This window comes from Ursus americanus, chromosome 5 (assembly GCF_024610735.1).
Source record: "Ursus americanus isolate L20-20 chromosome 5, mUrsAme1.1.p, whole genome shotgun sequence".
NCBI lineage: Eukaryota > Metazoa > Chordata > Mammalia > Carnivora > Ursidae > Ursus > Ursus americanus.
In genome coordinates, this window is record NC_142131.1 from 48,541,134 (window position 1) to 48,564,819 (window position 23,686).

Consider the following 23,686-nt stretch of genomic DNA (forward strand, 5'->3'; position numbering starts at 1 on the left):
CCGTTCTTTTCAGCATTCTGAGTCAGATGAGATAGAAACCTGTCCCTCGCGCAGCCCCCTTGTAAAGCCAGAATATTGGATATCTCATTCTTCCCTTTGCCTCCGGAGGGGGAAGCCAGAAGTGGGGACTTTTCCCCCAGTTGCACTGTGCTTTGCTCAGTGAACGGAAGCTAAGGTGGGTAAATACAGCAGCCTTTCTTTCTCACTTTGATGTGGCTTTTCTTGACTTTGCACTCACCTGGGGTGCTGCGAACTCTTAACGGGTTTCTAGAGTTCTCCCAAAGGCAAGTTGGTCCGTGTACTGTTAACATGGAACCTCTATGGGGAGTGAGGACCTGGAGGTTTCTCTTCTGCCATCTTTCTGATGTCACTTTCTGGGTTATCTAATCCATTTTGTGAAATGGAGATAATTAATATTGGTAGAACTCTATTTTTTTTTTAAAGATTTTATTTGAGAGAGAGAGAGAGAGAGAGCACAAGCAGGGGTGGGACAAAGGGAGAAGCAGACTCCCCACTGAGCGGGAAGCCCAATGTGGGGCTGGATCGCGGGACTCCAGGATCATGACCTGAGCTGGAAGGCAGACGCTTGACCGACTGAACCACCCAGTCCTGGTAGAACTTTAAATAGCATAGTGGCACATCTACGATCACCACCCTCTCCAGTCAAGGAGTGAAGAAGTCATCCCAGGCTTCTGGCTTTCCAGTCTGTCGTACTGCCTGTCTCTCTCATTTAATGAATGCTCATTGTTTCTCAGGAACAGTTCATGTTCCCATTATGTGTATTCACTGATTTACTTCTCACAGTAGTCGTGAAAGGATGATACTGTGATTATTCTCATCTTGCACATAAGGAAACTGAGTTAAGAGAGTTTTAGTAATCTAACCAAAGTTATACATCTGATAATTATCTCAGATTCAATTTTAAGAAGCCATTTTGCTGCACGAAATGAATATATATATTCATCATAGTATGTATATTAATTGGAATCAGTTAAGTTTATTGTGGGTAAAGTAGAACAACATTTTAAAGATAGAGTACTAACCTCTCGACTATCACAATTTTATCATAGAATTATGTCTTAGGTATGACTAGAAATCCTGTATTCTGCAGTTGGTATAATTAGAATAATGGAATATTCTCTTTTTTTCTTTTTCCCCCTGAGCTTTATTGAGATATAACTGACATAGTGTAAGTTTAAAGTATACAATATAATTTTATATATGTATGTATTACAACATGATTATCATAATAAGGTTACTTAACAGATCCATCACCTCTCATTGTTTTTTTTTTTTTTTTAAAGATTTTATTTATTTATTCGACAGAGATAGAGACAGCCAGCGAGAGAGGGAACACAAGCAGGGGGAGTGGGAGAGGAAGAAGCAGGCTCATAGCAGAAGAGCCTGATGTGGGGCTCGATCCCATAACGCCGGGATCACGCCCTGAGCCGAAGGCAGACGCCCAACCACTGTGCCACCCAGGCGCCCCCATCACCTCTCATTGTTAAAAATATTTTTGTGTGTGCTGAGAACTTTTAAAATTTACTCTTTAACAATGTGAAACAGATATTCTTTAATTTGAATAAAATAATTGTATATATAAACTGTAAGTCTCTTTTTAATAAAAATTTTGTTGTAATAGGCGGTTATTGAATTGTTATGGACATTGTTTTGTGTTGATCATAAGTGGTAATTATGCTGCTGGAAATCTCTGTAGTTTAAATATCCAAACATAGAATGACATCAAAGATGCATTTTTTTGTTTTTGTTTTTGTTTTTGTTTTTTTACAGGACAGAGTTCATTCAGAGAGGCAGGATTTCAATCACAGGGGCTGGCTTTCTCAACTGCATTTTGGAAACTTTTGCCAGCACATTCTTAAGACAGGGTGCCCAGAAGGTAAGCTTGTTTCTGCTTTGAACCAACATTTATTTTAAGAAACCATGGAGATTCCCATTGGGTTATTGAATAAGGCTCATGAGCAGACGTCATGAGAAAAAAAATAATAGTTAATAAATAAAAATAAACAAATAGATGCAAAAATAATTGTTTGCTAATTATTACATAAATCCAAATCAAAGTAAAACTTAAGTGCCATTTGTGACCCATTAAATTGAAAAATATGCCAGTGAAGAATACGTAATAATATGGAAAATACTTAGAGTCTATGTAAGAAATATCATCAGAACAAATAATTATATTTTCAGTGTATACAGTATGATGACAACTATTTCCTTAAAAAAGATAATTGCTAGTATTTATTGAGCACTTACTATGTACCACTCACTGTAAAAAGAATATTTTATTCATCATCTCTTTTAATCCTCACAAACCTTTGAAGTAACTATTTTTATGATCTCCTGGTAGTCCGTTCTTGTGGTTTTCGGACTCCGTACTTGGGGGCGCTCAGGCTTCCATGAGGGTGACTCCAAGGCCCTCTTATAGTTCTAAGGTCTGTACCCTGTTTTTAGTAGTACTAGTGTATTTTTGCATCCGTCCTGATGTAGAGCTATATATGTGCTATTTTCTTGCCTTCACAGCGTTATCTTCAAACCTTCTTTAAGGTAAAGTCTCTTCCTTTTGCATGATCATATACCTATTACAGGTGTTTTTTAGTATTGACAAATTCATTTTTATTAACTTGTTTTATTTATAATATTTTGCTTTTTAACTGTTATTATTACTTGTGATGAGGGGCAGAATCACTTCCACGCTTTACTCAGGACGAATACTACACATACGTACCTTGCTCTGTTTTGTAGAATACTAGGTTTAATGGTGGTAGGTTTAATGGCTCTTATTTGTGGAACAGTAGGTTTAATAATAGGTTTAATGACTGGTCTGAAGGAATATTGTTCTGCCCCAGAGATTTTTCTGGGTCATGAACCTTTGTTCTCCCTTTGCAGGTCTAGGTTCAAGAAGGAACCTGGCCTGTGATGTGTTAGTCTGGGAGGCTGAAAGTGATGACGGAGTGTTTGATATTATATGGTGTTCCATAAAAATACTGTCAGGTTAATGCTGTGTTCCTAGCCCAGAGGTGCACAGACTGGCCCGGCCTGTTTAAGCTGAGTGTGAAGTGGGTTACTGAGCTTCTGGAAGATCTGATGTGCCCTTTCACACTCAGACATGACTGCAGGTTTTTCTGCGCTGTTGCAAAGTATGCATGTGTAAAACCCCCCGTGTTCTGCAAAATTGATGGGGCTAAAGTTAATGGGCCTGATGAGAAGAATAACTTCATTGCCATATCGCTGAGTAGGTTCTCTCGTACATTGTTTTGATCAAGATTGACAACCTTTTTCTGTAAAGAACCAGATAGTAAATATCTTAGGCTTCGTGGGCCAAAAGGCAAACTGCAGATGTGATGTTGGTACTTTATAACAAGAGAGAAACAAATTTCCATGAATTTTTTACTGACAAAATTAAAATATAATAATAATTGAATTTTATTTATAGTTCAGTTCTTTTAATCAGAAAAATGAGATTCTGTTTTGTGGGGGAACATAACATTTAACTAAATAGTGACTCAAAGTTAGTGTTCCCTACCGTCATATTGCAAATGTTCACTTGTAAAAACCATTCATATCTTCTGGACCACACAGGTACAGGTGGTGGACTGGATTTGGCCTGTAGGCTACATAGGTTGCCAACCCCTGCTTTAGATACATAAATATTCTTTTATTAATTCAGGTGGGTCTATATTCAACCTGTCCATCAGTTTGAACCTGTCAGTGAGTTTTAACCGTACACTGGTTGCATGTATTCTGATCCTGTGAGGTGCACCTAGTGGACACCATTAGTCCCATTGTATTGATGAGCAGTGTCGTGAAGGGTAAGCGCACCTGCTGTGTGGGTGGCCACTAGTCTGCCTTCCCTTTTCTGACCCATATATGCTGAGCACCGGCTTCGTGTTAGGCACTGTGTGAAGCATAGGCTAAATGGATTTACTCGAGGTCGGGACTAGCAAAGGGTGGAGTCTGGACTCACATTCCCATCTTTTAGAGCAAGTCTTACTCCTTGGCCCCTTTACTGTGCAAGATGTGTTCAGGTAAATGAAGCAGAATGTTTGCCTCCTGAGAACCGGGCTGTGTATTACACGCATTATGTTGTGGTCTTACTCCCTCTGTAGTTACTACGTAAGACTCTTGGGTTGCAAGTAACAGAAACTACTTGAGGCTAACTCACCGTAAGGGTCCAAGGGTGGTGAGGCTGGCAGGCTTCAGAATGGTCTGCCCTGGGATGGAGAGCTGCCAGGAACCCACAGTATTCCTCCTTTAGCACTTGTCTGTAAGACTAAGCGTCTGTTTGATTCTTTCTCTGCTTCACAGACTGTAGAGTATGAGGTGGGCCTCCACAGTCCTCCATGCGTGTTACATAGAGTTCTGGCCAACAAAGGGACTGTCTGCTTGTTTCATTCATTTCCAAATTCTTGGAAAGGGACTCTTGTTGTCCTTTCATATGTCAAGCATGGCCAGGTGGGTGGAAGTCATTGTGAATAAGGCTCACCTTGGGCTGTGAGTGTGGGGGTCAGGGTAGGGATGGCACTTCCCAGGGAAGGGGGTGGTGGGATGTGCCAGTATTCCCAAAGGTTTCCGGCCTGGCCTCACAGTAGATTCTGTGTTCTTGATGGCAGAGAGGGGGTTTTATTAATCTTAATCCTAGTTCCCCTCAACCTAAGTCGCTTGGGCAGTGCTCCTACATTTATGTGGAAATGAGTAGAAAGGAGATAGAATGCACAGCTGCATCTCAGTTGGTTTCTGATGAATATGATCTGGAAATCATTCAGTGACTTTAAATTTTTAAAGTGAGGAACCCAACTGATTCCTCTTTTTTTTCTCACTTTGGCTCAGAAGTAAGAATATATTTTTCCTGCTAGGTTTTGCCTTTTCTGACTTTCCTCTTTTTTTTTTTTTTTTTTTTAAGAGGCTCAGTTTAATGAGTTAGCTTTTCAATTTTAGGAGGCACTCATGCTAAATCGTCTTGTACCTTTTATCCAAGTGCTGATGTTTTCCCGTATCAGCCTGACTTCGTGATAAACCTTCCCAGCTGAGCCTGCATAAATAGTTTGTGTGGACGTTACCGGGAGGGTGTTTGAGGCCACTTTATTTTCACTTTAGGACTTTATCCTTGAGGCTGTTCAGTGCTGGTAAAGGTGGGATCTGATATCTGTTTTTATCCAGAAAAGAGCACAGCGAGGCCCTCACAAAGTTTGTATCTTTGTGTTTGTCAGTTAGAAGCTAGCCCTGGATCTGGGCCCCAAGGTGAGTCACTGGAGTTTCTGTGCTTCCAGACGTTGTGCAATTGCTCTTCTCTCCTCCCTTCACCACGTGGAGGTAACTTGCAGTTCGGGGCCTTTCTGACACAAATGCTGACTTTTTCATATATCACTCGGACCTCACTTTCGTCTTTTTTTTTTTTTTCATATATTTTTTTAAATGATTTTTTATTATATTATGTTAGTCACCATACAGTACATCCCTGGTTTCCGATGTAAGGCTCGATGATTCATTAGTTGTGTATAACACCCAGTGCACCATGCAATACGTGCCCTCCTTACTACCCATCACCGGTCTATCCCATTCCCCCACCCCCCTCCCCTCTGAAGCCCTCAGTTTGTTTCTCAGAGTCCATAGTCTCTCATGTTTCATTCCCCCTTCTGATTACCCCCCCTTTCTTTATCCCTTTCTTCCCCTACCAATCATCCTAGTTCTTATGTTCCATAGATGAGAGAAATCATATGATAATTGTCTTTCTCTGCTTGACTTATTTCACTTAGCATTATCTCCTCCAGTGCCGTCCATGTTGTAGCAAATGTTGAGAACTTGTTCTTTCTGATAGCTGAGTAATATTCCATTGTATATACGGACCACAACTTCTTAATCCAGTCATCTGTTGAAGGGCATCTCGGCTCCTTCCACGATTTAGCTATTGTGGACATTGCTGCTATGAACATTGGGGTGCATATGGCCCTTCTCTTCACTACGTCTGTATCTTTGGGGTAAATACCCAGTAGTGCAATGGCTGGATCATAGGGTAGCTCAATTTTTCTCACTTTCGTCTTAAGTGGAAGTATGTGGGCAGGCAAATGGGAATTGCCCTCTGGTAGCCAAGTCAGCAACTGTGTTTTTGAAATAAAAGTTGTTCTGACTTCTAGCCCACTAAAGCCCCTTGGTTTTGTAATGTGGCACAAGTCACTTTATCCCTCTGATCCTAAATTTAATTGTCTACAAGGTGGGAATTTAAGATGTCTTCAAAAAGATTTTATTTATTTATTTGAGAGAGTGAGCGAGAAAGCAGGAGCAGGAACAGAGGGAGAGAAAGAAGCAGACTCTTTGTTGAGCAGAGAGCCCGACGTGGGAGTTGATCCCAGGACTCTGGGATCATGACCTGAGCCGAAGGCAGACACTTAACCAACTGAGCCACCCAGGTGCCCCAGAAGGTGGGAATTTTAATGCATTCCACAAATAGGTGTGAAAACTATGTTTGAAAGTTTTCAGTAGATTGAAAAACACAGGTTAAATATACATAAGGTGTTCTTCCTGTTGTCAAGAATTAAAAAAAATCTAACTCACGTGCTTCTTTTTCATACTTTCTTTTTATGGTTACATGTTTGTTTATTTCTCTTCAAACTCATATGAACACACAGTAGATTTTAAACTCAGAAGTTTAGTTCCACAAACACTTGGGTATCAACTATGTGCCAGGCACTGGGTGGGAAGCTGGAGACACAAGTAGGAAGGAGAATTCACAAGAGTGGAACCTGTGCCTTGTACAGCTTTATTTCACAAGTATCTAAAAGCTTGGGGTGGAAAGCTTGACAGGCACTAAACAAACATCTGCTGAGAGTGAGAATTTATTGAGCTCCACTTGGCGTTCAGTGGTCAGCACTAAGATCAGTGCTGACAAGGGTATTAAAACAACTGTACTTATAAGAGTTACTAGATGCCAAGCACTATGCATGGTACACGTTACCTAAAGTACTTTTCTTTCTTTTTTTTTTTTTTTTAAAGATTTATTTATTTGAGAGAGAGAGAGAGTGAGAGCAGGGGGAGGGGCAGAGGGAGAGAGAGAAGCCAAGCGGACTCCCTGGTGAGCCCGATGTGGGGCTCCAGCCCAGGACGCTGAGATCATGACCTGAGCCAAAATCAAGAGTCAGACATTTTAACCAACTGAGATACCCAGCCCCCCAGCCCCACCCCACAAATTACTTTTCTAAGCAACTCTGTGACATAGGAACTCTACTCCTCTTTTATGCGTAGGGAAATTGAGGTCCCAAGCGATAAAGCAGTTTTCTCATGGTCCTGGAATTAGTGAGTGGTGCACTTGGGATTTGAACCCTAACCTCGCTGTCTCCGGAGCGTATGGTTAATGATTATACCCCACTGCCACATCCATGCTCTGCACTCAGCGGCAGATGTGGCGTGCTTGCTAGAGCCAGTGCAAGGCGATGTGGAATTTACGGGAAGGACGGAGGAATGCAGAAACGAGGAGTTCGGTTGCAATGGAAGAACTTGGAGTGGACCGGGGGAGTGAGGGGCTATGATATTGGTAGTTCTAAGGGTTTTTGGGTGGCTAGAGAGCGTCCTCCCTTCTGGTCAGAGCCCCCTGCCTCTGGTTTTATCCAGACTCTACCTGGCCTAAATTCCAGAGTGCCAGACAGGTTGAGGGTGTGTTCAGCTGTTGTTTCTACCACTTTTACTATAATGATATATCCTTTTTTTCTGCTTTCCTGTGGACTATGGGTTTGTTTTTGTGCTATTTGTATTGAAAATATCTTTATTTTACAAAAGAAAATTTCAATGGCATTTTTCACAGAAAAAGAATAAACAGTTGTAGAATCTGTATGGAAGCAGGGAAGACCTCGGATAGCCAAAGCAATTTTGAGAAAGACCCTGGAGGCCTGTGCTTCGTGATGTCAAACTATATTACAAAGGTGTAGTCATCAAACCATTATGGAATTGCCTAAAAACAGACATGTAGATCAAAGGGACAGAATAGAGACCCCAGAAATCAACCCATGCTTATTCGGTCAGTTAATTTATAACAGAGTAACCATGAATATACAGTAGGGAAAGGACAGTCTCTTCAGCAAATGGTGTTGGGAAAATTGGACAGCTACATGCGAAAGAATGATACTGAACCACTCTCTTACACCATACACAAAAAAACAATAGCAAAAACCCCTAAACAAATGTTAAAAAAAATGGGCAGAGGAACCGAATAGACATTTTCCCAAAGGATACATGCAGATGGCTAACCGGTATAGGAAGAATGTTGAACATCACAGATTTTCCGGGAAATGCACATCAAAGTCACAATGAGCTATCACCTCACACCTGTCAGAATGACTAGTGTCAATGAACAAGAACTAATCAGTGTTGGTGGTGGGAGGAAAGAGAACCCTCGCGCACGGTTGGTGGGAATGTAAGTTGGTGAAGCCACTGTGGAAAACAGCACAGAGGGTCTTCAGACAATTGAAAATAGACCTACCCTATGATTCAGCAATTCCACTTCCGAGTATTTATCCAAAGGAAATGAGAACACTAACTCAAAAGGTGTTATACCCCCATGTAAATAATGATTTACATTAGCCAAGATGTGGAAGCAACCTAAATACCCACTGGTGGATGAGTGGAAAAAGAAGATGTGGCACGCACATGCACACTTGCACGTGTGCGCGCGCACACACACACACACACACACACACACACACACAGAGGAACATTATTCAGCCATAAAAAAGAAGGAAATCTTGCCATTTGCAGCAGCATGGATGGTACCTTGAGGATATGCTAAATAAATAAGTCAGAGAAATACAAATACCATATGATCTCAGTGATTTGTGGAATCTAAAGCAAAAGCGAAAACTGAGTTCATAGATACAGAGAACAAATCAGTGGTTGCCAGAGGCGGTTATAAAATAAATATGATGTGGGGATGTAAAGTACAGCACAGTGACTATAGTTAATAATACCGTACTGCATATTTGAAGGTTGCTAAGACAGTAAATCTTAAAAGCTCTCATCACAAGAAAAATGAATTCTGTAATTATGTATGGTGATGAATGCTAATAGACTTACTGTGGTGATCATTTCACAGTTTTTACAAATATCAAATCATTATGTGTTCACCTAAGACTAATATTGTGTGCCAGTTATACCTCAATAAAAGGAAAACATACCCGTGAAGGTGATGTTGGGAATGATGTGGTTGGTGACATACAGAAGACGAGATGGAAAATGTCATCCATCTGTTGGAAAGCTCAAGGAATCATGGATTCTCAGGATGGAAGGACCTTCACTTCGTGAGCTGCTGATCAAATCCAGATTCAGGCACTGCACACAGACTTTCTGGCTCTTCCCTGGGGCCGCAACAGACCAGCTGTTGAGTACATGCGATGATCTGCAAGTTCGGGAAGCGGAGTGTTAGAGAAGAGGAAGCATGGGTTTCCCAGGTGTTATTTGACTTGCCAAAATCGTAAATCAAGATGTAGAGGTAAACCTACAGTAAAGATCTCCTGATTCCCCCCCCTAAATATTAAAAACTATATTAAAGGTTTTTTATTGTGATGAAGTATATGTTACATAAATTTACCAGTTTGACTATTTTTAAATGCATAGTCTGCTGTCATTAAGTACATTCAGTGTTGTGCAACTATCAGCACTATCCAAATCCAGAACTTTTTTATCTTCCTAATAATAACTGGGTAGCCATTAAATAAATAACTCCCCATTCCTCGCTCCTCCCAGCTCCTGGCAACCACCCTTTTATTTTTTGTCTCTGTGAATTTGACTACTTGACGTACTTCTTGTAAGTGGAATCAGACAATATTTGTGCTTTTTGTGTCTGGCTTATTTCACTTAGCATCATGTTTTCAGGCTTATCAACATCATAATGTGTGTCAGTCTTTCCTTTTAAGGCTGAGTGGTATCCCATTATGTGTATGTACCACATCTTAGTAGTCATCCGACGGGACACTTGGGTTTCTTCCACCTTGGGGCTATTGAGAATAATGTTGCCATGAATATGGGGGTCTGTAAAAGCCTGTTCAAGTCTTTGCTCTCAATTCTTTTTCTGGATGCTATGGTAATCCTGTTTAAATTTTTAAGGAACTGCTCAAAAGTTTGTTTTTGAGGTAGCTCGCTATCTTTGTCCACGGCAGCAAGGGACTGTACCATTACTGTGTATTTTTCTCAAGTCCGTGCAGAAGAGTGCTATATATACTCCACTCCCGGCTCGTGACACCAGGGAGTTGCCATATGGTGCTCTCCTCAGTCTGAGAGGCACTCAGTTGTCTCTTGACTCCGCCATAGTCTCTGTCTCTGTCGTAATTTCAGGTTCTGGTGGACGGTTTTGATCCGTGATGGGTTGGAAGTGTTGAAAGTGCCACAGACAAGTAGCACACTGGATACCGCTTAAGTGAATATTTTAGCTTGCCTTGAGATAAGCAGGCACATTGAAAAACAGATCAAGAAAACAGAAAGATCTGACGGAAAATAGGGATTGAGGGAAGTGTGAGACACACGAAAGACTTCATACAGGTTTCTGCAGCCTGGAGGAACGGCCAACAGCTGTGAAGCAGAGCTGGGTGGAGCCCAGGCCCGTCAAGTCCCACCTGAGGGATCCTAGGAGAAGGACACCACAGAGAGAGCGGGATATTCCCCAGGCAGTGTGGCTCTGCAGGTGCTCTCCCTGTCTGGCGGGTAGCCCTGGGGTCTTGGTTTTTAACCTTTTTTTTTATCATCACCCACCCATATGCAGTGAGCCTTTTTAGACTTTTTTTTCCCTTTTTGTCCCCCTCCCCATGAAATACTAATACCATGGATATACTGATTATCTGTTTATACACTATATTATGCCTTTGCTTCATACATAAAAAGTGTAAGATATTTTTCACTCCGCAACAGAAATTGTCACCTTGTGTTGATATGGTTCCCACTGAGAAAGTATGCTTCATACTGCACTGGTTGTAACTGTCTCCATCTCTCCCAAGTTCACTCACCAGTCCCCTGGCCCCTGACCCCCAAAATTCCAAACCAAAATCAAAAGAACTTTTTGGGGAACTCCCACATAGTTCTTGCAGATTTTGGGGTTTACTCTTCTGGGAGAGGCTTAGGAGATAATATGGGTGATTACACTCCTGCCATGCAAGTGTTCTTTGTTAGCCCCGTTGTCTCTGTGCTGGGAGACACTGAATGCTGTGGGAACGCGGAGCTCTCGTGATGCACTCCCATAGACGTTTTACCCTTTTTACTTTTTTTTAAGTTTATGAAATACATTTTCAGTGTGTAATAAAATAATTTGTTGTCCTAGCCACTCTCCTGGCAAGGCCCCGTTATTAGTCGCATCGTTAACTCTTGTGTTGATCAGGAGGCTGAAGTGGAGAGAGGCTGAATTCAACAGCATGTGAAATAGTTGTCACTGAAACAATGTGGGCAAGTCAAACAGTTTGAACAGCACTTTAAAGAAGGTCTGGCCTACACATGCTACAGCTAAAGATATCTGAACATGCTGTTTCCTGAGGGTGTTTATAAAAATCCATTTTAATAGTGGAATACAATTCTCTGAGACAGAAGATACTATTCTTGTGTATATACCAGTAGATATAAATGTGTGTGTATGTGTGTATGTATACGACACTGTACATAGTACACACACACACACACATGCACACATACACTGAGACACTGTATTTGTAGTGGTCCAAACGGGCAAAACCTGGCTACTTTTTGGTTGCGTCATTTTTATAAACTATATGAGCCATCTGTGGCTGTATAACACATTATCCCAGCACCCCACAGCTTACAGCAACACATTTATTGTCTCTTGGTTTCTGTGGGTCAGGTGTCTGGGCATGGCTTAGTTGGGTCTTCTGTTTCGGGGTCTTACAAAGATACAATCAAGGTGTTGGCTGGGTCTGTGATCTCATCGGAAGGCTCTACGGGGAAGATTCAGTTCAAATGCATTCACATGGTTGCTGGTAGGATTCTACCTGCCTCCCTTGATTCCTTGCCATATAGGGCTCTCACAACATGGCAGCAAGCAAGAGAGGGGTCAGGAGATTGCTAGCAAGGCAAAATCCATAGTTTTTGTTACCTAATCATAGAAGTGACATCCATTTCTTTTTGTGTATTGTCATTAGATGTAGCCCACACTCAAGGGAAGGGGACTACACAAGGGCATAAATACCAAGGGGCAGGAATCACTAGGAGCATTGTCAGCGCTGCCGACCATACTGATCTCAGCTGATTGGTATGCCACGTTGCATGCACAACTGTTAAATTCTTTTAGACGCATATTGGGAATTGATGATAATTAGAAGTTGGTAAAGGTCAGCTGCACCCTCACGACCTTACTACCAGCTTATAAAGTTCTGCAACACATACAGACATTTCATTAACCCTTTGTTTATAAGTAGCACAAAATAGTATACCTGTTTTATCAGTTTGATTAAATCTCTGTCCTTCCGGGTGCTCTGACCATGAATTGCATAAGCAGCTAGCGCACTGAAAGCAGAGCTGACACTATTCCAAAGGCAGGATTCAGCTGTTTTAAAGATAGCATCAGGCAGCCAAATATTCTGATCCAGTGGGTGGTCATAGGACCATCTAGGCATAAACTTTGGGTGCCATCCCTAAAGTTGGCTGGTGTAGGGCTTGCTGGATAGAATCTTAGACCTTCATTGTGCAAGGATGGGTGTATCTCTGGAATTTTGAGCTGATCCCTGTATCTTAAGTTCCACTTAATGGGAGTCCATGTGGCACATTCACTAGGAAGTCACTAACTTTACCAGTGAAAATTCACAATTTTAACATTCCTTATTCCAATTATCAAAGCCCCTGCTGTTTTCAAGGATAAAGGTAACTTAAGTTTCTGGAGAGTAGGTTTGCTGATTAGAATGCTCATAGCCCAACCCCGAGAGCCTGAAGCCTGCATCGGGACAGCTGAGTGTCCCTGGTGCATAACGTGAACTAGCACAGGCATCGTGATAGGATACTGTATGTGTGACATATTTTGGAGCAAATTATAGATATCTTAATAGTCATGTACCAGATGTCAATTCCTGAACCTGGTATATTCTGCCTTAGAAGGATTATTCAGCATGAAACAAGGTTTTGGCTGTGTGTTTAGCAATAAGGATTGAATGTGAAGCTTTAGAGAAGTGCTCTTTGGTCCATGCTCTGGTTTTTTCACTTCCTAGATGTCACATTCACATCTTGGACCCTCAATTTTCTCATCTCTAAAATGAAGTGATAGTGGTCATACTTCATAGGGTTAAGATTAAGTGAGGGCACATATATGAAATATGGCTGGCACATAGAGAAACTTCAAGAATTATTAGCATTAAGAGAAGTTCTCTGACAAGAAAGGTATTTTTATGTGTAAATACCTTCTTAAATACTTATCTGAACAAAAATTTTAGATTGCAGCAGTTTATGGGTTTTAAAACTTATTTTTTATCACTTGTTTACATCTGTAATTTTAATACTAATTGTATCCACATTTCACATTGTGATTTAATTTTTTCTGTGTGTATGTTGGCATATGTATATATGTATTATGGTATTTTTTGAAAGACAATATTGGGAGTATTCTGTTTATTTAGCCTATCTTTTCCATTTATGGACATGCTGTTAACATTTTTCCTTGAAAACATGAGTTTTGATACCTTCATAATATTCCATTGGCAGAATTTCTCTTATTGTTGCTTTTCCGTTTTTTCCACCATTGTAGATAATATTGTGGTAAATCCATGAATACAAATACTTGTGTGTATTTCTCATCACTTCCTGGGTTAAAGAGTGCACACTTTTTTAAATGATAATTTTTTATTATGTTATGTTATTCACCATACAGTACATCCTTAGTTTTTGATATAGTGTTCCATGATTCATTATTTGCGTATAACACCCAGTGCTCCGTGCAATACGTGCCCTCACCGGCCTATCCCAGTCCTCTACCCCCCTCCCCTCTGAAGCCTTCAGTTTGTTTCCCAGAGTCCATAGTCTGTCGTGGTTCATTCCCCCTTCTCTTTACCCCCCCTTCATTCTTCCCTTCCTTCTCCTACCAATCTCCCTGCTATTTCTTACGTTCCATAAGTGAGTGAAACCATATGATAATTGTCTTTCTCTGCTTGACTTATTTCACTTAGCATAATCTCCTCCAGTCCCATCCATGTTGCTGCAAATGTTGGTAATCGTTCTTTCTGATGGCTGAGCAATATCCCATTGTATATATGGACCACATCTTCTTTTTTTTTTTTTTAAGATTTTATTTATTTATTTATTTGACAGAGACAGCCAGCGAGAGAGGGAACACAAGCAGGGGGAGTGGGAGAGGAAGAAGCAGGCTCATAGCAGAGGAGCCCGATGTGGGGCTTGATCCCATAACGCCGGGATCACGTCCTGAGCCGAAGGCAGACGCTTAACCGCTGTGCCACCCAGGTGCCCCGTGGACCACATCTTCTTAATCCATCGTCTGTTGAAGGGCATCTTGGTTCCTTCCACAGTTTAGCTATTGTGGACAATGCTGCTATGAACATTGGGGTGCATATGGCCCTTCTCTTCACTACGTATGTGTCTTTGGGGTAAATGAGTGTGCACATTTTTAAGACCTTTGATGCAAATTGCTAAATTTCTTGACAAAAGAATTTTTGCCAATTTGTAGCTTCCACCAGAAGCCAACTGGGTATTACCAGTTTCCTTGCTGTCTGACTTGAATGAAGGACCTAACCTCTTAAACTTCATTTGTCATTAGGAAAGCTGGGTTCATTATTCTACCCTCATAGGATTATTGTGAAGAGGAAATGAAATTATTAGCCCCAGTCTTCTGATTGCTACTCCAAAGACGTTGAATTTACTGCTTCTGTCATTAACTAATTGACCCCAGTCCTCCTCCAGGCTAATGGTGTTATCTTGGACTGGTTGCCCTAAGCTGCTCAGTTCCTCATCTGTGAAATGAATGTCTAGGAGACACATGTGTGTGGTAGTCACAACCCTAAAAAAGAGTGGACATTTCAAAACCCAGTAGTTCTAAGATAGAGGAAGACAGCAAATAAAAGTGTCATTCAAAAGAATAAATAAAAGTCACAAGTATGACATATGAACATCAGTATAATAATCTGCTGAGTGCATGTTGGAGCCTTATATTTCCTTCTTGGTTATGTGAATCTTTTCAAGATTTTTTACATTACTTGACCAACATGAAAGAACTGATGAAATATGTTCTGCCCTTAGTTCCAGAGGGTTTATTTCCTAGCTCTCAATTTAGCTCTGTTGGTGATACTTTTTAATCCCACTCTTGAGTGCTCAAATAGATTGATTTATTCCATATTTATTCATTAGATGATGTGAGACTATTACCAGGAGTTCTGATTTTTAACAACTTGTTGCTAGATCAGTTAAATGATAGTAACAGCCCTTTGCTTACCTATCCCCTCCCCGTCTACTCAGCTTGTCGTGCTATCTCTAGAGTTTTAATCCCAAGCAGTGTAGCCTTTGTAGTGAAAACCTCTCGGTGAAAATGAGTATTCCGTGAGTGATAACAGTCTTTGGTCCTTTCCCTGAGTTTAAGTCAGTGCCTTTACCTCGACTGTGAGACTTAAGAATCCAGAATCCCTTGATGGCTCATTTGAACTCATCAGGGTTATAATTGACTGCTCGTTGGTAAAGCTTGGGGGAAACCCTGCAATCAGCCAGCTGCAGCTGTGGGGCATTGCCTTCTATGAAACTCGATGAACCTGAGCAGTTAGGCTCTTAGCTGAAATGGTAGAAAGGCGTTTCTTGAGCCTTAGATATGTCACTGGCGTTATTTGCATAGCGATCCAAGTCACGTCTCCACACATCACGCGGCATTTAACACAAGCGCCAAGAGTCAGACGATCCGCGTGGTGGCCCTGCCTTGGCCGCGCTCAGTGGCCACATTGCTTGGACTGGTTGCTCTGAACTTCAGTATCATCTTTTGTAGATCAGGGATTGGACTAGGAGGGTTGGTTTTAATTCTGACATGATACTTTTTTTGGGGGGAGCTGTCCCTCCTTTCCCTCAATGTGTAAATACCAAGATTTAAAATTCTTTTCTGACAAATAGTCTTTAAGCCTGCATAACAATTCAGGAGTTTAAGCTAAGTGGGCATCCAGGACCGTCAGAGATAATTCATGTAACAAGTAGATGGTCAGGGGTTGAGATGGTGGCAATAAAATATTTGAAAATAATAAACATGCTTTCATAAAATACTGGTTAGCAAGGGGGGTGGTAAGCATGTGGTAGGGATGTTACGGTTTCAGTTTATAGTTCTATTCAGGTGAGCTAAATAAAGTGCTTATTACAGAGATGTGTAGGTGTCGTAGGGGTGTTGGAGGTATTGGTACCTGATAATAGATATGTTGGCTTATTTTTAATCCATGCTTTTTGAAAACAGACTGTTGTGGAAATTAGGAAAAAACCTTATACTATAGTAATACTAACTATAATCTATTGAGTGTTTACCATGAGCCGAACCCTGTACTATTTTATGAGCGGTGGGTTCTCCCAGTGAATCAGAGACAGAGAGACTACTCCCACTGCTCCATTTTACAGATGAGGAGTGGAGGCACAGAGGTTATTTTACTTGCACAGGTCATCAGCCAGCAGGTGGCAGAGCTGGAATTCCAGGTGGGCTGACCTCAGAGCCCATCCTCTTAACTGCTGTACTCTTTGACTCCCTGACCTGGAGGACAGACTCTTTTCCCCCAAAGAGCTTGGCTGAGGAGACAGGACACTTGTCAAGTCAACACTTGTCAGAACATAGAGAAAATGGCGTTGTCTTACTGTGAGACTTACTGTCTAACTTACTGTGAGACTTGCTTTCCTAGTGTTCCTTTACTCTTGCACCTGCCCAGGAATCTTTGGAGATTTGGGAACCATGTTCTCCCCACTGTTGTGGATAGAATTTCCAGCCCATCTATTAACTTCTCTGAGCTCGCTCTTCCACTCTGTTGTGCTAAATTCAAAAACAGAGACAATGAGAAAATAGGTATTTGTGGCCACCATAAATCTTCACGTACCTCATATAAACCCAAGGCAGACGCAGAATTGAAAACTGAAACAGCTTTGGCCAGGGGGCGTTGAAATACTGGAAAAATGGGGGCTGTGTCTGCAGATTGTGCGGATTAAGTGCATTTGAGGCATGTAACTTTTGTGGATCAGATCCGTTGGAGGACTGGACTGGAATTCAGCTGGGTTCTTTGTGCTAAATTAAGATTCTTAGTTTGAGCAACAAGGCCAAGAAAATGTCATTGAGCCTTCTGAGATCAGGAATTAATACAGAATTCTGTGTAGAGCAACTTGCATTGCAAAGGTAATTTAATTTCTTAAAGGTACATCCAATAGTTAAACTTTAGTTGTGTACTTAAGCCCTGCAGCATACTAATTAAATGCCCTGTGAGTTCTCTGAGGTGTCCAGCTGTTCCCCTTGATCATTCTTCCTCCTCTGTAGGTGGTGATTTCTTATTCTGTCTCCCCACTCTGTGGGAGAATTTCATCTCTTGCTGAATGACCCTTTGGTTGTGTCCACCCTTTGTGGGACTTGTGGTACCAGGCAGAGCCCCAGCAGGAGAGGGGAAGAAGGCCGGAGTGCCTGCCAGGTAAGGAAGAAAGAAGCCTGTGACTTGTGAACCCAGGTTTGTTGGAGTGATATTTCTTTGTCCCTTTCCATTTCTTTAGAATCCCACTTGCTGCCTAGGATTTGACCCTTTCCTTCCTCCCTCCCATCCGTCCTTCCTTCCTTCCTTCCTTCCTTCCTTCCTTCCTTCCTTCCTTCCTTCCTTCCTTCCTTCCGAGAGAGGGGTCAGGAAGGGGCAGAGCAGGAGGGGGGGGGAGAGAATCTTAAGCAGGCTCCAGGCTCATTGAGGAGCCCAACATGGGGCTTGATTTCACCATCCTGAGATCATGACCTGAGCCATAATCAAGAGTCAGACATTTAACCCACTGAGCCACCTTGACTCCTTATTTCTTGTCTAGCTTTCTTCCTTAGATTCTAGCTAAACTGTTTTTCTGTTTTTCTCTGAGTTTCCTTAGTAAAGGAAAATGGTGGGTTTTTGAGAGTTAACTTCTTTTATATTGACACCAATTTAAGAAGAATTTAGAGGCTGTACCTAAAAATGTTCTCCATCAGTGGCCTCTGGTGGGGATGTAGCTTTTTTACTTTTCAAGATACTAACATTTTTTTTTAAAGATTTTATTTATTTATTTATTTATTTATTTATTTATTTATTTATTTATTTGACAGAGACAGAGACAGAGACAGCCAGCGAGGGAGGGAACACAAGCAGGGGGAGTGGGAGAGGAAGAAGCAGGCTCATAGCGGAGGAGCCTGATGTGGGGCTCGATCCCACAACGCCGGGATCACGCCCGGAGCCGAAGGCAGGCGCTTAATCACTGTGCCACCCAGGCGCCGCAAGATACTAACATTTTTTAAAGCTTATTTTTTCTGTTCTCTTCACTTCTTGATATGTTTGAGTATTTCATAATTTTAAAAATGGCTGCACTTCTCCCAAAAAGACTCATTCAGTCTGTAAAAAAACAAAAAAAATTAAGGTTTTGTTTAAAATGTTTTTGATAGGTGCTACCTGCACATAAATGTTTTAAAATATATTTTTTCAGCAGAGCCATATGGGTTCTTTTGCCCTAGATGTCTTTGAAAACCAGCAGAATGTCCTGTACTGATCAGCTGTGTGACCTTGAGTAAGCCACTTAATTTTCTGAGTCTCATTGTCCTCATTTGTGAAGTGAGGATGATATTGCAACCTACTTCATCAAGTACGTGGGAGAAGTAAATGAGTTAAATGCATGAAATGCTCGGGACAGGACTTGGCAGACAGCAAATAATCAGTTACTATTTAAAAAGAAAAATAGGTGGAAACTTATTTTTCCTATTAAGGCTACGGAGTTGTGTAGAGGTTATGATAAGCCTGTCTTTGGGAGTCACAGAACGAACTTAAATCTCTGGCCCCTCCCTCATAGGGTGTGTACAGATTGAGCCCCTGGTGAAATGCGAATGATAGTACTTAACCTTCTGAGCAGGAGAATAAAAGGGGCTAGTATAAAGAAGTGCTGAAAATATCTTGGCACATATTAAATACTCCAGAAATGATAACTGTCATCTTGCCATTATAGCTCAAAGTGGCATGTTCTTTTCAGTCTTTTCTATGCAGACTTTAAACAGTCATAATTAAGTATAAGTACAATTTCATGTCTTGCTCTTTTCAAGTGATACTATATCTCACAGGCCTACCACAGCAACTGTAGAACCCGCAAAGCCAGCATTTTAATGACTGCGCAGTATTTCATCAAGTTGTTACGTAAACTGATTTCCCTGTTTCTTTAGGATTGAGCACTGAAGTCGTTTCCGAGCTTCCCATTAGAAGCGAGACCACGTGAAACATCTTTATACACAGAATCTTCCATATTTTGTGTCATTACCTTAGAAAGGATTCCCTGAAGTACTGTTACCAGTATGTGACTGTTCATGATTCTTTGTCTGCCTCAGTGAACAGCAGGCTCCGTGTGGGGCTCGGCACTCTAGCCTCAGCACCTAGCGCAAAGTCCGTGCTCAGCAAATAGTTACTGAGCTAGTGAACACATGTGCACGGTATTGTGTGATTTTTCTGAATGTATGAAGACCTTAATGTTTCTATCCTAGTTTTTTAAAAGATTATTTATTTATTTATTAGAGAGCGAGTGAGCATGAGCGGTGCGGGGGAGGGGCCGGGGAGAGGGAGAAGAGGACTGCTGATCAGGGAGCCTGATGTGGGGCTCGATTCCAGGACCCTGGGATCATGACCTGAGCCGAAGGCAGACGCTTAACCAACTGAGCCACCCAGGTGCCCCTGTTTCTGTCCTATTTTATTTTAAAATAATCTTAAAAGCAGCAGAACTTTTTAGCCATTGGGGTAATAGGAAAGGTAATAGTAGGTCATATTTGTTGAGTGCTTTCTATGCCCCAGATACCATCCTCAGTACCTTACGTGCGTTACCTCCTTCAGTTTGCTTAACGCTGCTCTGCAGTAAGGACTCTATGACCATTTTATAGATGGGGAGACAGAGGGGTGAGTCGACTTGCCCCAAATCACACAGGTGGTGAGTGGTGGAACCCTTGTTCACATGAGGCAGTCAGACCTTTATTCTCTGCACTCGATGACTAGTATCCCCCCTACTTTACTGTTCCAGCAGCTCGCCCCTTTCCATGTCAGGCAGTCTAACAAATGATTCCCAGGGAACCTGAATTTCTTGGCCAGATTCCAAACAAGGTGTGAATCAGGTGTCCCTGAGCCTGGAGGGTTTGCTTCAGTCTCCGAATCGCTTACAGGTGCTTGTTATTTAAAAGTCTCACCTTTGCAGTTCACCAAGTGAAAGATGTGCAAATGTATTTTTTTTTATAAACCTTAGCTTTTTTTATTGAAGGGAAGAATTTTATTACATTGTTAAACATTCAAGGCAGCTGGTAGATTTAGAACATCGTCCATGTGGGAGTTATTAATTCATGAAGGAATATCTGGGACCAAACAATACAAAGGATAGGATCCTAGGGATTAACCAGTAATGCTTCCATTTAGTTAGCAATTGAAATAGAACAATTTTTAAAGAGTATCAACTGTGTTATTACAGCCATTTCTTCACTCTCTCTTTCCCCTTATCAGTTTATTATTTGATAATAATGGGGATAATGGAGATAATGGCTGGGGATTTTAAAGAATATTTGCATCTGTGAGCACTACGTGGTATTTTTTCCCCCCTTTGCAAATAAATGACTCTTAAAAACAGCAGGTAGTTTATCTTTAGACTGTTATTTGAATGTAGTGATTTTATGATTTAGTATTTATTTGTAGCTTTTGTTCTGGTTGCTCGTGTTAATTTGTAATAGTAAATGCTTACACTTGCCACGGATGTCATGGTTATGCCATTGCACAGGTAGTGTGAAGGAGGGGCAGTGGAGGTGAGCCCTCCTGTTTACGTAGCTAACATTCATTACGGCCCTCCGGCCCAAAGCCGTAATCTCATACCTCGTTCAACCTCCCTGGGCTTTTATTCCCAAGAAATAATGAAAGGCTTTTTGTGGGAAGTAACAGCCTCACTAGTTGGCTTTCGATAAAACCAAGGAATTCTGATTGGCAGATATTGGGTCAAAATGGAAATGTTTCCTGTGCACATGCCTGTCCTCCAGCTTCTTCGTAGTGCAGGAGAGAGCTTCACTTGGTATCAACAGAAAACAAAGTGCACTTGGAGATGAGGTGAGATGCTTTTATCCTTAGGGCAGTTTCAAGAATTACATGTGGCTTCGTCTCAGCCCGCCTCCCCTAAATAGATAAATTAAAATCACCCAGATGTAGATGGAAATAACTTTGGGATGGCAGGAAGGACTGTGCCTAAAGCAACGTGTCATTTTTTGAGAAAACCCAAATGTACCTTTTTAAGGATTCACTATATTGCGGGCTCAGTCACAAAAACTTGGGTGTGAATCTGGATTCCGTACTTACATAGCTGGGTGCTGTTGGTCAAGTGTCTCAGCCTCTCTGGGTCTCATTTTCTTCATGCCGCTGACTCGTACTTTGAGTGTGAGGATTAAATGAGACCAGCCTATAATGTGCTCGGCACAGCCTCGTAGGGCCGTAGCCTTTCTATAAACAGTTCTTTCCTGTGACTTGGATTCTGGTTCTGTTCCCTTTGCTGAAGACCCTGTGACCTAGAGAAAGCTGGTTTACCCTGCGAGGCTCAGTGTCGTCGAACAGAAGTTTTACTAACTCTTAGAGGTGCTGTAAAGATCAAGTAGAATGTGTTTGGAGAAATCTGGTCTAGGCACGAGGTGAGCCCTTGCTGACATATCTTCTGGGTCACTGACCATCCACTGAATGGGGGGGTGCCTGGTTGCGGGAGTCCCGTTGTGAGAGGCCCCTCGTCAGATGTGGGTCCACAAAGAAATCAGTAGCTGCTTTTCAGGCCCCAGAGAGAGGATGGGCGGGGATGTCTGACAAAAGTCTGTCATGTGTCAGTAACTGTATCTGTTGCCTCAGTGAACCCTCACAGCAGCCCCGCACGGACGCGTGCTTGCTCACTTCCCTCCACCCACTGTGTGGGCCCAGAAACAAACTCACTGAGGCAAATACTCACTGCGGAAAGAGCTGGAGAGTTCCAGGCTGGTCACTTACTCGCTCTGTGACCCTGAGCAAGTTAATCTCCTCTTTGAGGCCCAATTTCCTTACCTGGAAATGGTGAGTGAACGTGTCTTAGCTCAGGAGACTGTTGAGAGGACTAATGGAGATAATCTCAGTGTTGGTGAGATTTGGTGTGATGGGTTTTTGACTGACATATGGCTTTGGAAAATTATGTTTTCTTCAAAAGACACACAAGATTTGAAGACACAGTAGGCTGGCCTTACATGTAAAGAAAATTGTTGACATATAGAAATTAGTGTGAATGTGGGTGAAGAGACGGGAAGAGATCAAAGATAAAAGGAGAATTATCTGGGCATCTAGTGGATTTGTTTATTCTGTTAGAGACAACAAGCATGCTAGTAATCATTTTATCTCTCAGAACAGGGAAGAAGCAAGGCGAAATTATGCCTGCACTTAAATCTGATGAATAGTGAATAAATGCCCATAAAGGGAATTGATAGGAGCCTTGTGTTTTAGCTTGCTTGTTAAGAGTATAAGAGTTGGTACTGGATCCCTTCAGTGAGCCAGTTGGGAAGACTGTCTTATAATGAGGACTGACAGATGGAATAGGGGTAGAAAGCCTCCCATCAGTGGAGGTTTCTAACAGGTAACAAGATTGTTTGTCAGAAATGTCATGGATGGTGTGTGGCCCTAGGTAGGAGGCTGGTCTCTTGATTAGTTAGTAGTGAAAAGGCCATTTAGTCCAAGTCAGGAAAAATAAAATTATATATAGATCGTTCTAAAAAACTGTAAATGAAAATAGACTAATGGGGTTACCCTGGAGGGTTGGGGAAGGAACTTCATAAAATAGGCAAACACCAATGCCTAAATGACTTTTAGCCACTAAAATGTCTATGCCAGGTCAGAGTTTATTTGAGAACTGGCAAGATGGAAATGGCTTGATCTTCTTTCATCCTGTTATCTGATCCCAGGACACTTCTCTAAGTCAGGTGGGCCACCTTCAGTTCCTCGCAAAGACTTTCCTCTCTGGACTAGATAATACAATGGCCTTTCCAGTTTTTAGATTTTATTATTTGGGGGGTATATTCTTTTCCACAACCAACTGTGAGATTAAACGTTCTCTTTAAGGAGAGGGAGTTTTATAACCTGAAGCACTGACATCTGAGTTATTACGTCTGTTAATGTTCTGCAGTTACACCTAAAGATGTTGGGTTACTTATCAAAATAAAAATGAATCTTACTCAAGAGTTTATTAGCTACTATGGGAAAATTATATTGAGGTCATACATTCTATCAGATATTCCTACTGATTATCTGAAAAGCATTGTATTTAAAATAATTTGTAGAGGTGATTAAATATTGATTCATATATTAAGGATCATGCCATTTAGGTTGGGAGCAGGGCTCGGATGTCTGATTTATTTATCAGGCTTTTTGAACATAGTAAATAGGGAAGGGAAGAGCACACTCTGGCTGTGTACCCAGCATTGTAATAGGCATTTTCACATATGCAGTCTCAGTTATGCCTTCTGCCCCCTTGT

At 41.6% G+C, this 23,686-nt stretch overlaps 1 protein-coding gene across 7 annotated transcripts in view; it reads left to right on the plus strand.

Annotated features, from left to right (window-relative positions):
- The window catches only part of PRELID2 (PRELI domain containing 2), a 75,503-nt gene that overhangs the window by 32,092 nt on the left and 19,725 nt on the right, over window positions 1–23,686 (plus strand). For 4 of the 7 annotated variants that reach the window (XR_015724526.1, XR_015724525.1, XM_087862163.1 and 1 more), the window contains 2 exons: window positions 1,792–1,897; window positions 2,539–2,562. Coding sequence is in view for 4 of the 7 variants with exons in the window: in XM_087862163.1 (XP_087718289.1) it covers window positions 1,792–1,897; window positions 2,539–2,562 (130 nt within the window). In the remaining 3 variants the exon portion in view is untranslated. Of the gene's footprint in view, window positions 1–1,791; window positions 1,898–2,538; window positions 2,563–9,149; window positions 9,555–23,686 lie in introns of those variants that run through there. The other 3 variants (XR_015724527.1, XM_045794372.2, XM_045794375.2) reach the window with 2 other exon arrangements.